General features: G+C 34.1%; 2 protein-coding genes, 1 long non-coding RNA gene and 1 pseudogene across 7 annotated transcripts; 1 reads left to right on the forward strand and 3 right to left on the reverse strand.

Annotated features, from left to right (window-relative positions):
* Positions 1 to 2738: 2738 nt before the first annotated feature.
* Positions 2739 to 8059, reverse strand: LOC132059584 (homeobox-leucine zipper protein ATHB-14-like). 5 transcript variants are annotated; one of them, XM_059452230.1, is made up of 7 exons: positions 7900 to 8059; positions 5806 to 6525; positions 5014 to 5129; positions 4863 to 4931; positions 4680 to 4786; positions 4372 to 4534; positions 2739 to 3170 (listed from the first exon to the last, which is right to left on the reverse strand). In XM_059452230.1, the coding sequence occupies exons 3-6, from the start codon at positions 5062 to 5064 to the stop codon at positions 4411 to 4413; spliced, it is 351 nt and encodes a 116-aa protein (XP_059308213.1). In that variant the 5' UTR covers positions 5065 to 5129; positions 5806 to 6525; positions 7900 to 8059; the 3' UTR covers positions 2739 to 3170; positions 4372 to 4410. The 5 variants fall into 5 exon arrangements, 1 of the variants encoding a protein (XP_059308213.1); XR_009415642.1 differs by lacking the exon at positions 2739 to 3170 and adding an exon at positions 3177 to 3585 and having other exon boundaries at positions 3782 to 4534; positions 7900 to 8058; XR_009415644.1 differs by lacking the exon at positions 2739 to 3170 and adding an exon at positions 3177 to 3585 and having other exon boundaries at positions 3782 to 4931; positions 5806 to 5967; positions 6465 to 6525; positions 7900 to 8058.
* Positions 8060 to 8824: 765 nt separating this feature from the next.
* On the forward strand, positions 8825 to 14654 carry LOC132059585 (uncharacterized). Its single transcript, XR_009415646.1, has 4 exons — positions 8825 to 11004; positions 11079 to 11177; positions 11582 to 11991; positions 14354 to 14654. It is a non-coding gene; the product is annotated as an uncharacterized LOC132059585 (long non-coding RNA).
* A 3309-nt stretch (positions 14655 to 17963) lies between these two features.
* LOC132061240 (F-box protein At2g02240-like) lies at positions 17964 to 20216 on the reverse strand (annotated as a pseudogene).
* A 2348-nt stretch (positions 20217 to 22564) lies between these two features.
* LOC132061241 (putative F-box protein PP2-B12) lies at positions 22565 to 26457 on the reverse strand. The gene is made up of 3 exons (XM_059454091.1): positions 25876 to 26457; positions 23160 to 23327; positions 22565 to 23097 (listed from the first exon to the last, which is right to left on the reverse strand). Exons 1-3 carry the CDS (start codon positions 26167 to 26169, stop codon positions 22594 to 22596), a joined length of 966 nt encoding a protein of 321 aa, XP_059310074.1. The 5' UTR covers positions 26170 to 26457; the 3' UTR covers positions 22565 to 22593.

The following is a 26457-nucleotide window of genomic DNA, read 5'->3' on the forward strand; positions in this document are numbered from 1 at the left end:
GAATGGGGCATTTAATGTTAAGTCATTTTAGGAGTTCATCAGACATAAGGAGGAAAGAAGAGAAATTTTCATTGATATCTGGGCAGCAGGTGTTCCAATAAAGATTAATTTCTTTATGTGGAGGGTTTGGAAAGGAAGGATTGGCACTGATGATATTTTAGAGAGGATGAGGATTGACATTCCATCAAGATGTTGGTGTTGCATCAATTCTCAACAAGATACTATGACTCATTTATTTCTAACCTCTCCTATAGCTGCAAAGCTATGGAGATTTGCAGGTTTCAACACAATTGGAAGGCATCTTCACCAGGTTATACTACTATGGTGATCAGCACATGTAGCTCAAAATCGCAAACAATATTCAGAGCAGTTCTAGCAATAATTATGTGGGCACTGTGGAAGAGAAGAAATGCAATCAAACGTGGAACCAATGTTACTTTTAGCAAATTGTATTATTAGGTTTTACACACAATATATCAACTGTGTAAAACCAGATATCCTTGGTTAAGTAACATCCCCAAAGATTGGTTAGCATTAATTCAGTATTTTGGTTCATATAGACCTAGGTTATTCTATGGAAGACACCAATTGCTGGGATACTAAAGTGCAACACATATGGAGCTAGCAGAAGGAATCCAGGCAGAAGTTCTTATGCTTTTTGTGTGTGGAATTACACGGGAGATCTCATTCATGCTCAAGCAGAGGAAATTCATTTTGCATCAAATATGGAAGCAGAGTTGGTAGCTATCAGGAAAGCAGTTCAATTTTGCAAGGAACAACAGTTCACAGAAACAGAGTCGAAGGAACTACAACAAGTCATTTGAAAGCATTGGAAACCAACATGGGATCTAGTTGAAATTATAGAAGAAATTCAAAGGGACATGGAAAGTTGTCATGTGCAAATCAATCATATATTTAGAGAAAGTAATTAGTTGGTTGATTGCTTGGCTAATTTTGCATTAGATAATATTGGAATATTACAAGCACCACGAGTTTAATGAAGTATCAACAACAAAGAAGGATGATTCTTACTATGGATAAAGCTCAGATTCCATACTTAAGAATAAGGATGAGAAGAATACAATCAACATGAGGACAACAACACATTGCAAAGGCATCGATTCAAGTAAAAAGAAATTAGGGCACAAATTGGGGGAAAGTTTACAAACCAACATTTTCAGTGAAATAATAGACGGGGATGAAGAATACTTACCCATTTCAAGGTGGAAAAGTGGTAGATCTGATTGTTGCAACTCCGACGAACATGAATGCTCCATTTTTCGATTTCATCGACGAGTCATCAACATAACCACTACAAGAAATATGATATTTAGCTACGAAAATACTAGCTACGGCGCAAAATTCGTCACTAAATGTTCACTTTTTGTGACAAAAGTTCCATTTCGTCCTTAAATACATGAGGCATATATTTTTAGTGACGAAATACAAAAATTCGTAGCAAAGTTTTGTCCCCTAAAGTTTCCCTCCAAAAACAAGCGTTGGGGCCATTTATTGAGTACTATTAGTCATGAATTTAAAGTTATTAGTGACACATTATTTTGTCATTAGTGATGTACCCAATTTGTGACAAACTAATTTTCGTCCTAAAATAAGTTAAATTTTTTAGACGAAAAACTTTTGTCGCAAAAATTATGTTGATACATTAGTGACAAATTAAAATTTGTAGTTAACCATTGTAAACTTTAGCCACATAATTTTATATTTAATTGTGACTTCAATTTTTGTCACTAATAGTTCGAACAATTAGTGACAATTGTATTATTTGTCTCTGTTCAACTTACAATTTAGTCACATTGCAATTTTGTCACAAAAAATATAAATTTTAAATGGCTACGACTTAAATTTCATAGTTGAATAGTGCAATTATTGGCTACAAAAAAAATTATAGTTATAAAGAAAAAGATTCAGACACATCTCGATCTAAACAAAATAAAAATTAGAGTTTTATCCGTCAATACATATACCCCACAGGCATAATTTTCTTTGAAATACTGGACCATACTACTGACAAGTGACATAACCATATTACACAATAAAAGAGATAAAATGCCTATACACATATTTTTAACTAATATACCACTAAAATTTGGAGACGAAAACTTTTGTCGCAAAAACTATGTTGATACATTAGGGACAAATTAGAATTTGTAGTTAATCATTCCAAACTTTAGCTGCAGAATTTTATATTTAATTGTGCCTTTAATTTTTGTCACTAATAGTTCGAACAATTAGTAACAATTGTATTATTTATCTCTACTCAACCTACAGTTTAGTCACAACGAAATTGTCACAAAAAAATATAATTTTCAAATGGTGACAATTTAAATTTCGTAGTTGAATAGTGCAATTATTGGCTACAAAAAATATGTTGTTACAAATTAAAAGATTTAGATACATCTCGATTTAAACAAAATAAAAATTAGAATTTTCTCCATCAACAACTATACACCACACAAGCATAATTTTCTTTGAAATACTAGACTATACTACTGATAAGCGACATAGACCATATTATATAATAAAAGAGATAAAATGCCTATACACGGTTATTTTCTGAACTAATATACAACTGCGCAGTGAGCTTAGCAGCGAATTTTATTAATAACGAGGTTCATTACAAAAAGAAAGTAGTTGCGCTTTGCAGAAAAATAAAATTCTATAATTAACTGCAAATATAACTTATTTTGAGAGGTAAGTTTAATGATAATCCCAATCAATGACATGAAATAATCCCCATTGTCCAATTCAATCTTGTAATATGAAACCAAGAAAATCTACCAGGCCTACCAAATACTTCCATTTCAAGTTCTAGTCTACTTTTAGGGCTACAATAAGGTGAACAAACACTTTCGTTAGTGCTTATCCTCTGTCAAACTTCCCAGTAAAGAGTATAAATCTAGCGATCTCTATAGGATGCATATTACTGCTTCCTTCGTAAATCTAGAATAACTTGTGCAGGTCACTTGGATATCTTGGCAGTGGAATACATTTTCTCGATAGTGATTCTCAAAAGCAAACTGGAATGCAATTGTCAAGATTGAATGATGATTGTAATTGCTTCCTTCAACTTCACCAGCGGGTCGTGTCCCACTAGTTCTAGCCTCAAGAGTTGAATCTAAATCCAAATTTCGAGTTGCACTGGGAGAATCCTGCATCATAAATAGTAACAGTAGTAAACTATGAGAATAAGGTAAGAAACTAATTTCGAAGTTAATAGAAAATCCAGTAAAGTCATATGTAAATGATATACAACTATTTCTAGGAAACTATATCAATGTCCCCCAACATAGCTTCAGACTACATCCGATACAAACTATTGAAACCAAGATGATTACATTTACATAGCATATGTAATAGCAAATAGAGTTGAAACACCAGCAGGTGAAAAAACAAACATTATGTCATCGGTTACTTTCACAGTTTCACTAGACAGGGCGCTTTAACTAAACGATGAAAATTGGCGAAGCGACTCAGATTATAGTGTCATGTGACATTATTAATTATCCAAGGGTGCTCCATGATCTTTTGAAGAGAAAGCATTTTCGAAGAGTCCTTCACAAGAAGCTGCAAAGAGAAAGGAAACAATCAGAAAGAAGGCGTGCAACCAGAAATTTTGCAAGTGTTTTAAAACGTAACTCTTTGACCTATATACACCAGTATTATTTTATATATGCACTATATGTGTTTTAACTAACCACTCTTCAGTTTATGTAGTTTCTTCTTACAGAACTAAAGCATAGACAAGTAATAATCAATTTACCTGGCTAATGAGATTCTTAGCTTCAGCAGATACATCAGGTGTTGAAGGGAAGATGAGGTCTACCTTCATAATTATATAATAATCTAAGTTAGTACATCTTGATTTTCCAGTAACAGTTAAAAGATGAAAGAAGCAGAGGAATCGTTACCTTCTAAATGTGTCGGTCTGTCTCTCGGCCTCAAATGGAGGCACACTGTATAAAAACTCATAGCAGAGGATCCCTAAAGTCCAATTGTCAACTGCATAATCATGAGGTTTGTTCTCCACCATTTCTGGTGCTAGATAGTCCAGAGTTCCGCACATTGTATGTCTGTTGCTTCTTGATTGTACAGACCACCAAAAGTCTGCAATCTTCAAGCGGCCCTGCTTTTCATGAGATAATCTAGTCTAGATATTTATGGCAGTTTTCAGATGCTAGGTGCTTATTAACTTTTTAAACCACCAAAATAATCTTAAATTCTCTAAAAGATGAAAGGCAGAAAAAGCTGTGATTAAAAGCTAGAAGTTTCTGCATTCGTAGGTTTCTCCTACGGCCAAAATTTATTACACATTGAAGTTGTAGGAAACGTAATAGATAGACTTCACTTAACTGATTTCAGCTCCAGTGGAATGAATCTTTTGGTGATCTTCTATTGTGCATCAAGGAATTTACTTGGCGATGAGTTTACAGCACTTGTTACATCCTCCACACCATCACTACCCATAGTTGTCCAACCATCATCAATAAATCCACTAACCGCATTATTGAATCCCCTGCAGTAAATATTGAGAATGAAAGATTTCCAGTAGCAAGCTAGTCACATGACTTGTAGGCTAAAACTAATATAAGAACATCAAAGCCAAAAGCTAGATTCCGACTCTTAGCACAGTAGTACATGACAATCATCTGAGTTTTTACCTGCATAATCTCTGACTAAATTCCCTCAACACAGCAGGTTGCCGACCTCCAGCGTATTGGATTTCTCTATTGGCTTCTTGGGCTATCTGCCTTATGTATCGGAAGGCCTGCACAGATTTCTTAAGGTAAGTTGACTTATTAAAATAGCCAGTTGTTGAGGCACAAACATAAGAAATTTCTTACAACCATTATCATTTTCTGAGCAAGGATCTTGGATGTTTCATAAAGTGGCTTGAGGAGAACACTGCAAGCCTGCACACCAAAAATATTTGCTCAAAAAGAAGGAATCCAGGTGCAAACAAAGCTCAATAATTAACCAACTACATTTACTCACATCAAGATCAATATGGTCAACAATGTGGATGATTGAGGCCCAGCATTTCATCACATAATTTCAGTTTTAACTAGCCTCACGTGTCTTGTCCCAATTCTAGTATAAAATAAGAACTCCTACCATATTACATCAGAATAACAGTGATTGACCATTCAGTTTACTGACAGAATTCATTGATCATACAATAAAATGAAGATCATGTTTATCAAAGGCTCAACTCAAGAAAACAAATAAAAGAATGCAATTCAAAATTCATGGCTATAGATTAGCATACTGCTCCGTGTAACACTTTTCCTCTCCCCAATTTTCATTTCCTTATAAATTGGTCAAATATTAACAGAACACTTTAAAGCCAACCGGAACTACCCAAAACGCACTTCTACGCATCTCCTAATTTCACCTGGTTACCTAGACTTCATTGGCGAATGAAATCGTCTTTCAGACAATATATCGAACTGGTTATGTGCATAACTTTAACCAAGTTTTTTGTGACAACGGGATAATAGAGTTACCCTCCCAAAAAGTGAGAATTATAGTTCAACAATTAAATATTCATCACGATCAAACAACAGCACCAGATTCTCACGATTTGTTATCTAAATTCCACACAAAGAAACCACAGGTATAGAAATGATGAAAACAAAATTAACTCACAAAGAAAGAGAAAGCGAGGAGAGGGAGATAAAGAGAAGAGAAAAGGAGCATACCTGGTGGTCGTGAAAGGTGTAGGGGAGTCGGGGAACTAGGAGTTACAGTGAAATAAATAGGAGAGGTGAAAGGTCTAACACTTACCTGGACCCAAAATAAGGCAAACCATCTGAACCACAAAACACTTTGGGACTTCTTTGTGCACTCGCTCTGTGTAACTTGAGAACTCCATGTAACCGGGAGAGAACTTTGCACCGTTTTAAGCAAGAAAACTTTTGCACTATTTTAACCAAGAAAAGTTTTGCACTATTTTAACCAACTTCAACCCCTTAAACTGTCCAATTAATTCCAAATAACATGAAACTTGGTATATTAGTAAAAAATAATATAATAAACTATTCTAAAAAAGAAAATTTCAAAAAACGACTAAGAATTTTGAAATCGATAGGTTGCCTCCCACCAAGTGCCACATTTAACATCGTGGCACGACGTGATTCAACTTTACCACATTTCTCGCCACTTTGAGCATAAGAAATGGCTCCCCAAATTCATTTCAAATCTAAAAAGGCATATTAACCTATAGACCTCATAATCAAACCCAAAAAGGCATATTAACTATAAGAAATATCAACATATTTTAACAACACAAAAATATCATCATAAAGTACGATCATCAGCCTTACAAACTAAATTTAAACCCAATATTCACTCCAGCCATTCTAACATCCATTCTAACCACACAATCACATTTTCATAGATTTAATCCAAATACAAGGAACTTTAATAGTTGTCACTAGGATTACTACCACTGGATGATCTTCTTGTGTCCATGGGTGATGTAGGTTCACCATCTACATCACTTGGCTGCAAAAAGAAAAGAAGCAATAAGATCTTTGAATAAAAACCTGATTTTTACCAACTCCTAAGCTTTATTCTCTAGTCAAAGTATTTAAACCCAACTCCTACGTTTCAGGAACAATATAAGTTATATTCAGAAATCATCCTCCTAATTCACTGAGAAGAAGCAACATACAGGATTATGTCACCACCACTGGCTGAGGACACATAAGGGATGTTATACCTGGAAAATTTTAGCCAACTATATTACCTTATGAAAATATTTAATACCACAACTGAGGATACTTGCATGAAACTAAAATGCTAAAGGGAAGAAACTGAGAAATGACACTAAATTGAAGGTAAGATACAACTCCAGTGCACTTTTAATGCTGCAAAAGTCAGAGTAGAGAGCTGGAGCAGAGAGGTAATCTAATCTTTTACAAGCAAATAAGCAGAATGGAAAAATACAACAATACAAAATCTGGCACCTGAGAGATTCCAAATAGCTAAAATCATAAGGTCAATGAGAAATTGAGAATCAAAATGTATATATATATATGAAGGAGTGTATTCACACAAGATTCTGGTGATTACATTCACATAAGAGTGTCAATTATAAGGCACAACACTATCCAGATATATAAAGTAGGAAAATAAGGTAGTTAAAGAAAATGAACATTTTGTGTACATAAATTATTGTGAAAGTCTGCAAATAAATTATGATAATTTTTTTTTCAAATAACTTATTATGAAAGACTGGAAGTAACTAGCTCTTTTCCAACCAAAAGAAAATGGAAAGAACATATTGTGCACAAAAAATCGATAGAGGGCGATATAGATTGATAGATGGCACTGATCTTATAAATTAATTTGCTGGTAAGAATTTTCAAAAGAAAGACACTCTTACCTTCGTATTTCAAGTCATTTATTATATGATTCATTTACGAAACGATAAAAAGAGACGTTACAAAGGAAATTCAAAATAGTAACTTTGGGAATATATAGTTATTTACTCTGAAGTAGTAAATAGTATATTTAAACGATAACACATAGTCAAGAGTGGCATCTTGGTGATGCACCTCCAAATTCTCCAAGTTAGAAATTAGGGACCCTCCTAACAACATAGCAACCAGAAGCTCATTTTATCAGCCAAAAATTTCTTTCACTATTCTGGTTCTTCTTTCTGCTCGATATGTTTTTTTTTTTTTTTTTTTGGGATAAAAAAAGTGCAGTCATAGCGGATAAATCCATATAAGGTCGCTACTTTTACAGTTTTCAGACATAAGAATATATACATAATTCAATCGAAAAAAATCATAAATAACTTATGAAAGTCATCCCCCTGAAATCCGCTAAACAAGATACAAAATTCGGAAGAACTATTAACAGGTAACTGACCTTACTATTATGAGATTACATCACAAGCCAATGTCGTCGCCATCACCTGTGCTATCAGCTTCATCGTCATTAGTACTATTATTGCCTTCATTCTCCTCATTATCACTTATGTACTCTACCATAGTGTCATCCTCTTGGTCAGAGATATAACCAACGTCAATTTCTGGTTCTGTTTGAGCCTCCAATTCAATTACATTTGCATCTAGGGTAATCGGTTCAACATCATCTCTATGTAGTTGACTCAACATATCCACCGTATCATTGACAATTGAATTACTTTCAAGTGACGTGTCTTGATACACTTCATTATTTGTAATATGCGACTCATCACTTTCTGTCTTTGAATTTTCCTTCTCCGGGACATCATATAAGTGTCTATCTTGAAATTTGAGCACAATTTGCCAATTCTCCCCCAATTTTGGGTCATCAGTGTAAAACACTTGCTTTGCTTGAGTAGCTAGTACGAAAGAATCATGTTTATACCAAAATCTTTTAACACATATGCTGGTAAAATGTTTATCTTTTTGCATCCCTGTTTTCTTGCGAAGATCAAACCACTTGCATTTAAATAGGAAAAATCGATTCTCATCAACATACTCTAACTCAATGATGTCAGTGATAATACCATAAAAATCAATCAACTCATTTTCATGATAGCCTGCAACAACTATACCACAATTCTGACTTTTACGTAATTCATCGCGTCATTGAATAAGATACCTAACACCATTTATAAAACAACCAGTATGTTTTCTTCCACGCACATCAGATTCCATTGCCAAAGGATATAATTTCTTGATAGACATTGACTTAGTTTAATCCTACAAGTAAAGAAGTAAAATTCTAGCTTAGTTCTTTAATATCTAGCATCACACTCTTGTTTCTTGTGACTTTTGTATCGTCCTATACTTCCCTAAGTTTATCCATTTTTTTTTTTTTGTTTGTAATTCAAACTAGGACTCCTTTGATCATTGATGGGCAAAAATGTACATATTGAGTTTGGCATACCAAACTTGATACATGATCATTGAGATGAAGCTAGTGTAATTTGTCCTAACCCAAAGTTTGAAAAAGTGATCTGCTTCATGGGGGTTCATATCTAATGTGGGATGGTTTAGTGAGTTTGATTCTAAATGATGGAAGGTTCCACCTATCCATATTTTCAAGTCCTTTAACAAAACTAGGGAGAGTAGGAAAAGAGTTGAAGGTATGGTCTTCATTAAAATCATGACTCAAAGCTGCAGGTTTGTTTGCTGGTCTATTGGCTTCTGTGAAGCAATGACTAATTAGGAAATCATGCTCTTCAAAAGTTCTTTGGATCTCCATAATTTGATTGAGAATTCTCCAGTGAGGTTTCCATTCTCTTTTGATGCACTTAGTAAGCAACATGGAATCTGCTTCTCCCCAGATCCTTGTGAAACCATTCCTGGAGCACCATTGCAATCCATAGAGTAAAGCCACTACCTCGGCAAGGTTATCAAAAGCCGGGCACTATCTTGATATAGTAAGCAAAAATGACCTTTCCTTGGTTGTTTCTGATAATTCCTCCTCCTCCACAATTTCCATTCAAGCAGCTTCCATCTAAATAGAGTTTAATATAAGGGGCCTCGGATTTGTACCAGTTGACTCTAGTGATAGTATGATGTTGTATAGATGCTTCACTAGCTTGGCATAGACAGCTCCAGTTGTTTCCTAGCTTTGCATTTCCAAATTCCTTCTTTGTAACCTGCAAAACAGTATTCAGGATATTAGTACTAGTTCTATAGAATGAAGGTTTTCCGGAATCAAACTTGTTGCTACATCTTGTACTCCACAATTCCCAACAAATTATTTGTGGTAATGTTTTCAAGATATAATCAGCAATAGGATTTTTGTTTTGGATATTCCACCAGTTGAGCAATAGCATTTTTAGATTCATGTTCCTAAATTCAATGCCCAATGGTGTTGCAAAGTAGTCCCACATTTTTCTAGCATGTTCCCCTGCACAAAATAAATGGTCGGTATATTTTCAAGCTCATTAGTCATATTAGAAGGTTCACAACAATAAAGTCAGTGTTAAGGGTGATTCCGAGTCTAGCCACTTTTGCATCAGTGGCTAGTCTATTGTGGGTGGCTTTCCAAGTTAAAAAACTCATTTTGAAAGGTATATCTTTGTGCCAGAATTTACTCTCCAAAGAGTTGGGGTCTCTCGTTTGTCTGAAAAAATACCCAAGCAGAACCAACAGAGAATTTCCTAGAACAAGTAGAAGTCCAAACAGCTTGGTCAGGTTTAGAATCTTCTAAGATTAAGTTAAGACTGGTCAAAATGAATTTTGGTCTCATTAGAAGGTTGGTGTTGAAGTAAGTTCCAGTCCCAATTCCCTTTTGTGTATATATCCTTTAGACTAATCTTGTTCAGCACGACATCTTCAGGCATGAACTTTGTGTATATATCCTTTAGACTAATCTTGTTCAGCACGACATCTTCAGGCATGAACTGGTGAATTGGACCATTATCAGACCAAGTGTCAAACCAAAAATCAATGTACCCTTTTCCAATAATCCATTTGATATTGAATTCAACTTCACTTCTAATACCACAAAAAGCTTTCCAAGAATAAGAACCCCCTTTTGACCATTGCACATTAACAGGATGTTTCCCATTCAGATATATTAGCCGATGTGATGATTAATTATTGTTTTAATATAAAAGGAATTTTGATTGTTTGTGTGTTTCTTCATAACATATCTGTTTCTTAGGAGAAGTTTGAAATTGATTTGGACGAGCATTACGTGAAAGATAGTTGTGAGGATATTTTGAAAAATAGAAGCCGACAAGGGCGATACAAGTTAAAACAGTTATTTGAAAGTGCACGTTTCGAGGAAGAAGCTCGTAAAATTGAAGTGCCAGAGTTGACCCGAGAAAATTGGAATAAGCTTTGTGACATGTGGGCTGATCCAGAGCATAAGGTAATTTATATTCATGTTATTATCCTTGTTGATTAAGTTACATATATTTATATGTTCTTTGTAGAAACGATGCGACATAAACAAAATAATCGAAGTAAGCTTAAAATTAATTATTTCATGGGGTCAAAAGCGTTTGTACCGGCTCGTGCTGAACTTGTAAGTTATACCATATTTGTTCTTTTTACTAACAATATTTTAGTTCTACTTCATATTAATATTTTATTTTATAGGCCAAAAATGGAGTAGAGCTTGATAGAATCAAGTTCTACAAGAGTACTCATTACTCGACTGAAAAAGGATGATCATCTCTAGAGGCTGAGACAAACTATGTAAGAAAATTATTATTTTAATACCATATCCATTGCATTTGTCCAGGTAAATATTCTTCAGAAGTTGTGTCTTCCTTCTTTTTGGCTTAGAAATCGAGATTAGCGTTGAATAATTCATAATAAATTTTTCCTTGTGATTGAACTTTAAAATAATGAAAATTCTACTTTACAACAGAAACAACTACTCAAATCAATTCCCGAGCGAGTTTGGTGAATTCCATTTTACCAAGGAATATTGATTTTGTTATAGTCTTCCCAGAAAACTGATTTCCAATCTAGATGTTGTGTTCGCTGAAAGAATTTGTGTCTTGTGCTGCTATTTGGTAGCGTGATTTTCACTGCAATATAGTTGTATTTGCTGCTAGATTATAATTAATTTAAATAATATTACTATTCTTATGCAGAACACCATGAAAGATTTGAAAGATATATATACTTCGGGAGAGCCTTGCATGACTATTGATCAAATTATGGATACTGTACTTGGTACAAAATCGGGGTACATAAAAGGTCTCGGTTATGGTCCGAAACCTGATACTACCAAAGCCACACAAAGAAGAACAGCAGAGTTAGAAGACTCCCTTAGAAAGACGAAAGAGGAAGCTGCTAGTGCCCAACATGATTTACAGAAATGATTAAATGCAGCTGAAGTTGTGGTAGAAACCCAGCAGTCCAAGATAGAAAACCAGCAGTCCTAGATAGAAACTCAACAGGCCCAGATACAAGCATTAAATTCTCAATTGGTTACTTTAGCAGCACGCCAAGAGGAAATGTTTAAAAAAATGCAACATTTTGCTAGCTCATCGCCATCAAGGTTAGAACTAACACAACTTTACATGATAAGTTCTATTTTGGTTCTTTTATTATATATGCCTCTTATACAACTGGACTCATCAAAACTGGAATAAACATGAAGGAAAGAGTAGTACTCCTCATAAATCTAGCTAGACACTTGAAACATAAAAAGAGTTACTGCTATTAGGAGAAGATATTAGAATTGTTGTTGTTGCAGCAGTCTTTAAACTTTGAGATATTTATTTATCCAGGATAATACTCATTAATTGGTGGTCCTCTTTCATATACTAAACTAGACTTGAAGTTAGGAATAGTTGATTGTTTTCATGATTGTAGATTTGCAGTAATTAGTTTATATGTTCCAGTTAAGCTTCTCCAAACTCTTAGTTCTTTTTTTTTTTTGGGTAACTAACACTATATTATTTACCAAGTAAGTCTGTACAACTCAAACAAAAGAAAAAACAATCACTACTGGAACTGGACATTCCCCAGCTTCCAGTGCACACTCTCCTCATCTACGAAGCCTCTATACCACTCATACCAGGTTTGGATAGCAGTCTAATCTACTCAACTGGCTAGTTAACTTTGGAAATAAGCTAGCTCTATAGTAAACTTCCTGGATTATCAATCACACTATTGCCTCCCGAGATCTTTGCTTCTGCTTAAAGACTCTCCCATTACGTTCAGGCCTTTATTACGTTCTGTTTTTGCCATTATTAATTGGTCTCTTAATCATATTCATTTATTTTCATTCTTTAGACAGCTTTTCTTTTGTCCAATTTTCCACAGTTAATAAAAAAAACATGTGGAAGACAGAGAAATTGTACGAAAAGAAAATCATAGGTTGAGTGGAATTATGGTTGTGAAAGGCAATGAGTTGTGGACAAAGTGTTCTTAGGTAAATACTAGACAGCCTCATGTAGAATAAGCATTTTGGCAGTAGTGCTGGAAAAATTCAGAACTAATTCATTTTCTCTTGGTGAAGAATAACATTGTTGTGTAATCTGATTGAGGGAAAAGAAACCGATGGACTTTAAATAGCATCATGATAGGCTACTGAGTTATATCTAAAGTGTTCCCAAGTAAATTCTGCTCAATCCCATGGCCTGGAAAGGATCTGTAATTGTTTTCAGTCTTAAGCTGGGCTTTAGTGTACTGTGACCAAAACTGTATATAGCTCAAAAAGTTTACCTTTCTGCTTGAACATAGTTAAGCTCAGGATTCAATGATGTTGTGAGGCAAAGGAGAAGAATAAATGACTCCAAGCTGAAATAGCTAGTTGAGAATACTTTTTTCCCATTCCGTGATTGAGACGTGATATTCTTGTTGTGTTCCTTCTACTCTTTTTTCTTAATTAATTAACCACCCAAGCAGGGGGTTGCTTTCATTAACCAACGAAGGATACCAAAAGTAGGGTAACATCCATACCCCCTGGACCAAGATATTACAACAAAGAGTAGTTATCTTGGCCCTGAACAATAGAAAAACAACTATGTTCAACTTACAAAAAAAATTAGATTTGTCATATCTACGTCTAAAACTTGGCAACGCCAGTGATCAAGCTGAAAAGGGCCTTTGCAGCTATTAGGCAATTGATGGTAGGAGTTGTAGTACTTGGACTGATCCAGTGTAGTAGCATTTTTGGCTAAACCATCCGCGACTTGGTTTGCTTCCCTGTAGCAATGATTTATTTGCACCTCTGCTTAGCCCAAGATCTATAGTGTGTCTTCAATAATTTGTGTGAGCTTCCTGTTATCAGTCTTGTGTTCTTCAAGAAATTGGCAATCAACATAGAATCAACTTCTAAAGTGAATTTCCTTATACCCAAACTTATGCACCAGTGAACACCAAACTTGGCTGCAATAGCTTCAGCTTGGTTATTACTGCTACAATCAATAGGCACAGAAAAGGCACTGATCATGTTACCAGAGCAATCTCTAATGATGCCCCCAATACCTGCAAGACCTTTAGCTTTCATGTAACTACCATCAGTATTAATCCTGAATTGTCCCACCAAAGGCTTACTCCACATAACCTGTTTAGTGTTAAGAACAGTCTCAAAGACCACGAATCTACAAAGCTTGAACCGAGACAGTGTAGTATCACATTTGGGAAAAGCAATACCAATAGCAGCTTTCATGTTCCAAAAATTGTTTTGTACCTTCTACTCCACTACTATTTATTCTTCTAATGAAAGCAGCAGAGTTGTTCAATGTTTTCATACCCATAATGTTGCTTATGTATTGATGATGTTCCAAATTGATAAACCATTTTGATGAACTCAATTTAGCTTTGGATTGTGCACTCATAACCATTGAGCTTTGAATTCTTCAACTTCTACACTTTAAATCTAATCTTATTTTTCTTCTCTCTTTTCCGAGTATTAAATGTGGGAATTGAATCAAGACTGATTGCAAGCTAAGTGCCACCACATTATTAGTATTTTGGAAGAAACCTGCACTATCTGTCTTAGTTTAGGAGTAATATTTCGTATATTTCAGTTGGATTGGTACTTTGGAAGAAACTGCATTGTCTGTCTTAGTTTAGGAGTAATATTTAGTATATTTCAGTTGGATTTTCTTGTTAGTAGACATATTTTACTTTTATTTAGGAGTTTGTAATGAGATATGATCTCAGTACAATTTTAGTTGTTAATTGTATGATCATGGGTGAATTGTATCATTATCTGGCATGTTTTATTATTTTATTTTCAATTTATGCAATTCTAATTTTAAAAGTTATTACCTACAAAATAATTAAACGTCATTGAATGTCTATAATTAGTGACAAATATTTTGTCATTAAAGGATTAATTTTTGGCGACGACCAAACTAAATTTTTCTAGACAAATATATTTTCGTCACGAAACAAATTAGTTCGTCATAAGTTGACTACATTTAGCGACAAAAATATATTTGTCCCAGTATCCTCCTCCTTGTTGGGTACGAATTAATGCTTTATGTTATGACAATTGTAATTGTCACTAATCATGACAATTTATAGTGACAATTTTTTTTTTGTCAGCAAAAGCAATACTATTAGTGACGAGATGATAGATTCAACTACAAAATTGTAAACTTTGTTTATAACAACAAATTTGTCACTAATCCCTATACATTTAGGGATGAAACATTTTTTTGTATATAAAAGGTAGTCTTTAGTGACGAAATTACATTATTTTAGCTACAAAATGCATATAACTTTTGAGACAATTGATATCGTCACTGAACAAACTAAATAGTTAGTGACAAGGTAGTTTCGTCGGTATTAATAGTCTCTTTAGTGACAAAAACACACTATCAACTATGATAATCTATCCTTTTTATGACAAATATGTTCGTCACAAATACTATTCATTTGGGGACGAAAGGAAGATTTCGTAATTAATAAACTTTATTTAGCGACGAAACACTAAGTTGTCTTTGTATACTTTTAGCGACCCGCTTTTAGGGACGAATGATTGACGAAATTTTTTTCGTCACACAAGATTTTTGGTGACGAAATATGACTTATAAGTGACGAAATTATTTGTCCCTGATAATCGAATTTGTTGTAGTGATCAGAACTCAGAGATATAGAGGATGCGGAACAAGAAAGCTTGAAGATTAAAACCCTTCAAAGCCCACAGAGATTCAATTTCATGGGAGGAATCAAGATGCAGAATCGAGACTCCTCCCTTTTTTGTCTTAGCTGCTTTATATTCGGACTTTTGATTTTCGTTTTGTTTTGGAACTCTGTACTTTCCTTTTTTGATAAATAAAACATCCACTAAGTCCGCTTAGTGGCAATTTAATTAAATAATAAAAAAAGAACTTATTTATATTATGTTGGAAATTAACATAAGAGTATTATGTTAACTTTTTTCTTTTTTTGAATTTTGAATTTATGTTTTATTTACGGTTCCAATTTATTAGTTTTATTGGCTTGTTATTTCACATTGCATCATGTTCATTTTACTGTAAGAATTGATAGATTATTTTTGGTCAAATATTTAAATAATGGTATGACATTATTTTTATGAATATTAAATTTTAAAATCAAACATGCAGCCCATGATGTTCTTAAAAAATGTGTGCTTTAGTTATTATGATTAATTAAATTAAAATATTATGAATTTGAAAAATATATACAAATTATTTTTTCAATATTAGTTATAAATGTATGATTATTAATTCATATATTTTCTAGAAAAAATATGTATCTTAAATACCAAAGTTAATATCAATATAAAGGCAGATATTTGTCAAATATTAACTTTATTTAAAATATAATATAACTGTGCAATTGCACTTGTACAACCAAACAATATGCTTGTAATTAAATTATGATAAACAAACAGGTCATCGTAATTACTACAGTATGTAATTACTAGGCTTTGCAATTGCTACCCTAGTAATTACACCAATTCCAATTACTAAACGGCTTCCGAAACATACCCTAAATATCTTTGAAATGTTTTTCTCAAAATAGGAGAAAATGCTTTCCTTAAAAAATTGAGGAAAAACATTTTATGGATTAATAAAAACACACCAATGCATTCCCCAACCTAACCCCCGCAAACACCATCCTTCAAATCTACCCATCCCCACCACTCCACCCATACACACCCCACTCCTCACCCTCCCTACACCTCCCACCACCCACCCCTCACCCCAGCCCCACCCACCAACTCCATCCTTCAACCTCCACCCACCACCCACACCCCACCACTCAACCAACTCCCCACACCATCCCCATCCCTACACCAAACCACACCCCAACCCCCCACCACCCACCCGCCCCACACCCCCACACCCCACCCACCCTACCTTCCACCACTTCACCTTCCTCTTCCGAAATTTCTATTCCATATATTTTATTTTATTTTTACAATTTTTTTATAAAAAATGAAAATAATCCCCCCCCCTCCCACCGCCTAACCCCCTAATCCCTACCATCAGAAGTTGCACTGTGAATTCAAAAACTTCATAATGGTTTTGCTTTATATGTATGCAAATACTTTTAAAATGACACTTTCAAACTTGCGTACCAACCACAAGAAAATGAGTAGGAAACCCACTTATTTTTTGTGAAAATATTTCCTTGGAAAACATTTTCCGTCATACCAAACACATCCTAACTCTTTTGATATATGATTGAGCTGCTTTCTCTGACACATTTTTTATTTCAGAGTTTCTCTCATTAGTGTCGATGGATAAGATTTCTCCATTGTAAATAAAAGATCTTTAGTTCAAATTTGGAAATGAATTTTTTTAGTTGGTAGACTCTTCTTAAGCAGACACGACATGAATTTAGAGGGCGAGTGAACAAATACTTGATTTTGGTATTGCTGTTTAAGTTATGCCATAAATTTATAAATTCTAGCGGGTATATCCACTAAAGAACATGTTTGAAATTCATCTGGTTGAAGTCCATGCATTTTTGTCTGAGTTTAGACAGAGGCAACCATATGACTTAAGATCAACTATTTTTGCTTGAACTTCAACCAAATGGGGGGTTAAAAAAAAATAAGGGACTTAAGTGTAGAATGAATATATATAATAGGGATAAGACCTACCTTAAAGAAAACAAGAACTCCAGAAGAAAAAGGAGAAAGGATAATCAACAATTATGACAACAAAAAGTTTATAGTAATGATAGACTTATTTTGAAAACTAGTTTGATCTTTCGATTCTTTCCCGTTATGCCTCTTTTTGTGTTTTATTTTCTTTGTGCTGGAAAGTTAGAGATGCTAGCGAGGAAAGATTGCGGTGAGATGGAACATGTATCATAAAGTTCAAAATTTACTATCCGTTCCTGCCACATTAGGTTTATCAATAAGATAAATTATTTTTAAAACAAAGTCGGTAGGCAAGAACTAAATTGTTAACCAAAATGAATTGAGAAATAGCTGTATAATAATTAACAAACTATTGGCCTTAACTCAATTCCCTCACCAATAAGGCCTTTCTTTTGACAGCCAAGTGGTCTTCACATCTTGCATTCTCAACTCTATGCATCATCTTCATTTTGAGTTAAAAACTCACTCAATTCTAACTCAAACCATCCATCATCTCTAAGTTTAGGAAGTTGATCAGCCTGCACGATACTAGGATCAAAGGGCAGAGTATACCAATGCCGCCCAGTTGGCTCATAATCTTCATCCTCCTGTTCACCATCTGGATGCGAAAAAAAGCAAACCGTTTTTCGGATTCAACTCCAGATGTTCCAACTAAACCTTTGAGGTTCGATAATCAAACTGGCCGTATCCATCTTTAAACTTGTAAACAAAGTAAGTTTTGTAGAATGTCAGTGGTGACAGAATCCGGGCCCGTATTGTGCCCCAAATTTCAAGCCACCAAATAACTTTAAGCTGAGCCACCTCTGGAAAACTAACGGGTGGGCCGCGGGGGGGGGGGGGGGGGCGGGGGCGGGGCGCATTATATTTAATTAATGCGCATATATTTAATTTACTACGGATATCTCAAGAAAGGATAGCCTCTTTACTGAAAAATTGCGAACCTGGACTCTGGTAGTGAAGTCTATTCCCAATATTCTTGTGTATCACCCCATGAAAAATTAAGATTCCTTGCACCTAAAAAGCATAATTTCTTTCTACTCCATTTTTCCAGTGAGAAACTCTGTAGTACAAATGCATATATAGTAAGTAGACCGATGAAAACTATAAGAAAAATTGTAGAAGTTGCAATTCTTCTCATATCATATGATCGATGAAAAAATATATCTTAAATATTGGTTAAAGTTCAAAATAGTTAGACTCTTGAGAAGCAAAAACATGACAAGCATTTTGGGGACGGAGGGAGTAAGAGTTGTGAGCATAATTTTATGGGTTGGAATTGGTAAATACTTACTAGAAATGAATCCAGGATTTGAAGTTTATGGGTTTCTACAACGATTTAAATTTAATGTATATAATAATGACTTGAGTTCACATTCAAAAATATATAGATATTTAGTAAATATTTTAATACATTTACAAGGTTGGAATAAAAGCAACTGGGGGTTTTCGTCAACTCGCAATAACACTCTCCATCCACCACTGATACTTATCCGCACTGGGTGTTTACACCTACTAACAATTAACCTTAAAAATACAAATTCATATCACTTAAATATGGTAAGTGTTAAGAAGTGCATATACAAGAAATATGTCTTATATTCATTAACTAGGTGTAAACACCCCGTGCGAGTAAGCTTTTTCCCTTGGAATTGCAGATAGCCCAGTTGCCTTTTTTCCCTTACTATGTTAAATATCACTAAATTGACACATTAAGTGAGTCTTCTCAAAAGTATAACGACAATAATGCTCATAATGCATAAACAGGTATAGAGGAGCTAACGAATGATATGAACACTGAAAATTAAGAACTCAATATAGCAGATTAACCCATCTGAAATTAAAATGCAATTAAAAATTACATCAACATTGTTTAGAATATCATGCGTTGTTGCCACCTTTGTACAAAAATAGTCATGTAAAAGAAAATTTTGGGAAAACATTAACGACTGCTAGCTTATTTGTCCAAGCAAAAAAAATTATGTTATATAACATTAACTAATTAGTTGGACATTCGAGCGGCCATTTTCCATTTTTATAGAGTTTTTATAGTAGAAATAATGCTATCTCCAATTATAGCCTCTGGGGATGTAAAATATATGTCTTGAACTTACCAAACTGACTTCAAATTGCTAATTCAACTATTTTTCCAGAAGAGGATAGAAATGTTGATATTCAGATCTACATGAAAGAAGAAATAAAAAAGAGATAATGGACACCTGAACTATTATTATTTTCGCGAGTTTCACACTCCAATTATCAATTATTCCTTTTTTCTACCTAAACTATCACCATCTATGTATTTAACACGCATGTAGTTGAGTATATGGTAATAAGCCAGGTATGATAATTGGGTGTGAAACTCGCAAAAAAGTGATAGTTGTGTCTTTGACCATTAACTCAATACAAATTTGAATAAGCAACACACAGGATATGTTTTTTCTGGTTTTCATTTTTACCTTGCAACCTTCATCAATTAAGAGCGGATGATGGGAGAGATAAACATAGAGATCCTTGAATGATTGGAAATCGAGGATCGGAGACCGATAATCAGACAACAGGAATTTTGCCCAAAAGGAATCGGCATCAGCAGCCAATCTAAAAGATGGAGAGACTAAGGAAAGGAGGCAAATGTCCGGCGGGCTTGTTAAGGCAAACATCTTGGCGATACAACCCTCCGGTAGCATCCACAGAGAAGTCTAAGTACTTCTATCATCTGCTTCACCTTTCTCATTCTCCATGAGTGTTTTTAAAACTGAAGTACTTATGCCTTAAGGGTTGTTTTTTTAGGTCTGATGCAGTTACTTATACTCGTAATATTGGCTTTTCCTTTGGCAAGATGTAGATAATCTGTAATTCTAACATTTTTGGTCTATGATTGATTGATGCTTTCTCGACACATTTCTATTTCAGAGTTTCTCCCTATAGTGTCTGATGAATAAGATTTCTCCGTCGTAAATAAAATATCTCGTGTCCAAATCTAGAAATGGAATTTCTTTAGTAGGAAGCACTTTTCTTAAGCATTCTTTTGTTGCACTTTTCTTAAGCATTCTTACGCGAACAAACTAAGAGTGCGAGCAAACAAATACTTGATTTTGGTGTTACTGTTTAAGTTATGCCCTAAATTTATAAATTCTGCTTGTCTACTCACTTAGGAACAACTTCAGATATTTGGAGATTAGTTTCAAACATAATGTCTGAAGCTTCATATGACTGAAGTACATGCGTGTTTTTCTGAGTTCAGGAATAGGCAACTTCTGACACATATATGTTTGCTCGAGCTTCAGCCATATGCGGTTGAAGTTCATTCATTTTTCCTGAACTTCGGTCTAACTTCAGACTCCACATGTTTGAAGTTGTTTCGAAGTGCATAGGCGTGCGGAAAAAAAAAGTTAAAAATTGGTACAAGGTTATAAGAAGAACTAAAATAGACCTACTCCCATAAACAAGAGATAATTTTGGCTAAAAATTGTAATATTAGAGGTCAAGAGGTTTAAAGGGAAAATTTAAGATATTGACAAGTGCCATTTAAAATAAGGATTAGGATAAATTATTATTCGGTTATGAGTTTTTTTTTTTTTTTGGTTAAGCACGCAAGCGTCACGTGCCCAAAGCATCCCGCTTTATCCTTTACTTAGTAATTCTATTTTATCCTTTATAATATTTTTTTTATAAAAGTTCTACCCTATACCCTACTTTTCTTATAAGTTTAAGGGAAATCGGTGCATAGAGCACCCCGCATTAGCCGGGTCTGGAGAAGGGCTGCACCCCAAGGGGTTTAATGTAGACAGCCTAACCTAATGCAAGCATTAGTGGCTGCTTCCATGGTTCGAACCCCTGACATATAGGTCATACGGAGACAACTTTACCGTTGCTCTAAGACTCCACTTCACTTTTCTTATAAGTTTATCCCTCAAATTGATGATGCATGACATTATGTAACGACGGGAAATGGTACAATCAATCCAAAACATTGTATTCCTCGAAATATACAGTAAATACAACACAATTTCATACTATACATTATGAAACAATAATAACCATCCAAACAAAGCATAAGAAAAATCTCACATAGCCACCTCACTATACATCCTTTTTACGCTTAACTAATTAACTAACTCGACGAATGCAATAAATAGATCTGATTTACACGGTCAAACAGCAAATATCTTTTTCTTTCTGGCAGCTTTATAATTAGCAGCTATGAGGACTAGGGTTTTCTCCCCGCGAGCTTAGCGAAACGTGTGAAATTAATGAAAATTGAATAATTTGTTGGTGCAGCGGAGGCTGAAGGGACTTAAGTATAAAATTAAATACTCCCTCCGTCCCAAAATGATTGGTACTTTTCGCTTTTTGAGAATCAAACGAGTTGTTTTTTTACCGTAATTTTTTCATACGTCTTTTAAATATTTTAAATTATTAATTATTGTGACTTATAATACTTTTTACGTAGTTTTCAAATATGTAACTTTTATTTCGAAAAAATAAAAACTTCTATGTTAAATCACACGTCAAAATTTATTAATTTGACGCTCGAAAAGCGAAAAGTGCCAATCTTTTTGGGACAGAGGGAGTATATATAATAGGGATAAGACTTACCTTGAAGAAATAAGAACTCCAAAAATAGAAAAAAGGATAGTCAACAATTATGACTACAAAAAGATTATAGTAATGATATACTTATTTTTAAAACTTGTCTGATCTTTCATTCATTCCCATTTTGCCTCATCTGTGTTTTATTTTCTTTGATCTAAGAAAGTTAGAGATGCTAGCTAGGATATTATTGAACATCAAGGATTGTGCTGAGATTGATAATTCCTCTCTAGACCTATGTTGCTTAGACTATTCAATAATATTGTCCTACTCGTGTTGATCTTCTAAAAGAGCACTACTTTAAAGGAACCGACGCGTACCTGTCAACATTTTTGAAGAGTCCGAACAACATAGCTATGAACAACATGTATCATAAAGTTCAAAATTTGTACAATAAAATAATTTTAAAAAAAAAAAAAAATCAATCGGGAAGCAAGACTAAATTGTTAACCAAAATAAACTTTAAAATAATTAATAAACTATTGGCCTTATCTCAATTCCTTCAACAATAAGACCTCGCTTTGGAAATCCACGTTGCGGCTCTTGCATTTTCATTTCTATGCAATCATCTTCATTTTCAGTAAAAAACTCACCCAATTCTAACTCAAACCATCCGTCATCTCTAAGTTTAGGCAGCTGTTTATCATCCTGCATGATACTAGCTAGGATCCCCGTTGAATTTCTCGGGTCTCTCGTACCCTGTATCAGAGGCGGAGTTCCCCCGGGCCCCTCATACTCCGCATCAGAGGGCAGAGTCCAATCCTCCTGTTCACCATCTGGATGCAAAAAAGCAAACCGTTTTTTGGATTCAGCACCAGAAATTCTAACTGAAACCTCTGAGGGTCGATAATCAAACCCGTATCCATCTTTAAATTTGTAAACAAAGTAAGCTCTGTAGAACGTCAATGGTGACAGTAATCCGGTCCGTATTGTACCCCAAATTTGAAGCCACCAAACAAATTTAAGCTGAGTCACCTCTCGAAACCTAAATAGGGGGAAACAGTGGTCATATATTTGATTAATACGCGTTTATTTACTATGTATATCTCAAGAAAAGGATAGCGTCTCCACTGAAAAATGGTGAACCTGGACTCTGGTAGTGAAGTCCATTCCCAATATCCTGGTGTGTCAGCCCATGCAATATTAAGATCCCTTGCACCTAAGAAGTAGCATTTCTTTCCACTCGTTTTTTCCAGTGAAAAACTCTGTAGTACAAATGCATATATATAGTAAGTGGTAGGGGTGTACAAAGTAAACCGACAAACCGCACCAAACCGATAAACCGAGTCAAACCGAGAAAAAAACCCGACTAGTGGTTTGGTTTGACTTGGTTTGGTGTTGGAAAAAAACCCGACCATAATTGGTTTGGTTTGGTTTTAACTAAAAAATCAAACCGAACCAAACCAACCCGACATTACATGTATTCAAATTTTAAAATATTTTATACATAAAAATATTTATTTGTAATGTAATTTATAAATATTTCTTAAATTTTTTCGTAATTCTTTAATTATTATCATATTATTCAAGCTTGAACTTCGAATTTTGAATGTCAATAAGTTTTATATCTTATGGATGTTAGTAACTCAAATAAAGTCCAAACCAAAACTAACTCAACACTAATGCTAACAAAAGAAATTCAATTTACCACTAGGAATGACAATAATGTTGGATATCTATTCTTGATTTTGCATAATTTATTTAGAGAGTGAAAAAACATAACTTAAGTTTTATTTCTTTGTCATGTAATTAATACTTATTGGCCGTACTTATTTTAGCATGACTTAGTATTTTTAGATTATGGTCATTTTCTTTATGGCTTGTTAATTAGCAATATTTATTTTGACCGAATTTATTAGCTTTTGTTGAATATTTTAATACAATGTCATCACTCTTCTCACATTTTGTGTTATTTTCTTAAGAAACACCTTAATTATATAGTTGTATCTTACTAGAACTAAAAAAATATTTGAAGTAAAAGTTATATGTTTTGTATCAAGACTATTCCGAAAAAAAAAAACCCGAAAAACCCGAGAAAACCGAATAACCCGAGAAAACCCGAGGTTGAAAAACCCGAATTTTATTGGTTTGGTTTGGTGTATAAATTTAAAAACCCGACGCAATTGGTTTGGTTTGGCGTTTAAAAAATCCGAACCAACCCGGTCCATGTACACCCCTAGTAAGTGGACTGATGGAAACTATCAGAAAATATTAGAAATTGCAATTATTCTCATATCAATATGGTGAAAAAATATATCTTAAAATATTAATAAAGTTAAAAGAAGTTTAACTCTTAAGCAGCAAAACGTAACAAGCATTTTGGGACGACAAGTTGATAATTGACAATTGACACACCTATATTCAGACCCAAAAAAAAAAAAATGACAAGCGTTTTAAATATTTCAAAAGTGCCGTCCTAAAAAGCCCCCGCCCCAAAAGAGGGGTTGGAATTGGTAAATACTTACTAGAGGCAAATTGACTGATTTAGGATTTCAAATTTATGAATTTCTATAGGGATCTCAATTTAATATATAATATTGATTGATTTCACATTTAAATATTTATAGATACCTAGTAAATATTTTAATCATATATAAGGTTTGAACAAAAGCTATTAAGTGTCTGTAAACCTGCAATAGCACTCTCCATCCACCAATTATACTTAACCGCACCGGCTGATTACACCTAATTAAACAAATGCATATCACTTAAATATATATAGTTAAGTGTAAGATATAGTTAAGTGTAAGAAGTGCATGTATACTGCTCATAATGTATCAAGAAGTAGCAAAGTTAACGAATGATATGAACATTGAAAATTAAGAACTCAATATAGCAGATTTTAATCCATATGAAATTAAATTCCAAAAAAGTAGCATGAACATCTTTTATAACAATATCATGCGCTATTGTCACCTCTGTAAGCAAATAATCACCTAAAAGAATTTTTTCGAAAAACATTGACTACTGCTAGCTTATTTGTGAAAAAAAAAACGTATGTTAGAAAGAATTCATTAATTAGTTGGACATTCCAGACGACATTTCCCATTTTTATAGAAACTTTTATACTAGAAACAATCAGTGGCGAATTCAGGATTTTCACTCAGGGGGTTCGAAAAAAATAATAAAAGCTTAATATAAAAAATAATGTTGTTGATGGGAATCGAACCTAAAATGCTAGAGATTATTTTGAACACCCTAGACCACTTAAGCTAACCATTTGCATTTATTCAGGGTGTTCAAAAGTTAATATATGTACATAAACACAAAAAATCTACGCTACATATACACTATAATTTTTTGCAGAGGGTACCCTCGGATACCTCTAAATCCGCCCCCGGAAACAATGGTATCTCCAATTATAGGCCTCTGGGATGTAAAGTATATGTATTGGATTCAAAACATAACAAAACGACTTCACATTGCAAATTCAACTATTTTCATAATAGGATAGAAATGTTGATATTCAGATTTACATCCAAGAAGAAATAAAAAAGAAATAATGGTCTGACTATTATTTTTTCGCGAATTTTACGCTCCAACTATTAGCTGTTAAATCCCTTTTCTTATCTGAGCTATATATATATATATATATATATTGAACTATATGATACTAGTTCAGGTATGATAATTGGGGTGTGAATTCGCAGAAACGTGATAGTTTTGTCTTTGAACATTAACTCAATAAAAAATAAAAAAAATAAAAAAACAAACAAACAAGTTAATTGTGTTTTTTCTGGTTTTCCTTTTTACCTTGCGACCTTCATCAATTAAGAGGGGATGATGGGAGAGATAAACATAGAGGTCCCTAAGTGATCGGAAATAGGGGATTGGAGTCGGTGATCCGGCAATGATTGTCCGATAATCCGACGGCAAGAATTTTGCCCAAACGGAATCGGAATTGGCGGCGGATCGGAGAGATGGAGAGACTAAGGAAAGGCGGCAAACGTCCCGCGGCCTCGTTAAGGCTAAGATCTCGTCAAGACATGCCTCCGGCAGCATCCACAGACAAGGACTCCCATCTTCTTCACCTTTCTCTTTCTCCATGGGTGTATTGGCCGTTACATTTCGTGTTTTCCCCCTTTTTAAAACTAAATTGCTTAAGGGTTAAGTTTGGTTTAGAAATTAATGAACTGAATCTCAGAAGGAAATTAATGAAATCCATAGATAGATTACACCAATCACCTAACTAAAGAAAGTCAAAACCATAAAGAGAAAATAAAGTTCACAAAACGTTGGAAAATAAATTCTCCCGACCAAGTTCAAGCTGGGAGGAGAGAAATTATATTAGATTTAGAGATAATGGTTACAAACACACCTCAAGTATCATTTTTT

This window comes from Lycium ferocissimum, chromosome 6 (genome assembly GCF_029784015.1).
Source record: "Lycium ferocissimum isolate CSIRO_LF1 chromosome 6, AGI_CSIRO_Lferr_CH_V1, whole genome shotgun sequence".
Taxonomy (NCBI): domain Eukaryota; kingdom Viridiplantae; phylum Streptophyta; class Magnoliopsida; order Solanales; family Solanaceae; genus Lycium; species Lycium ferocissimum.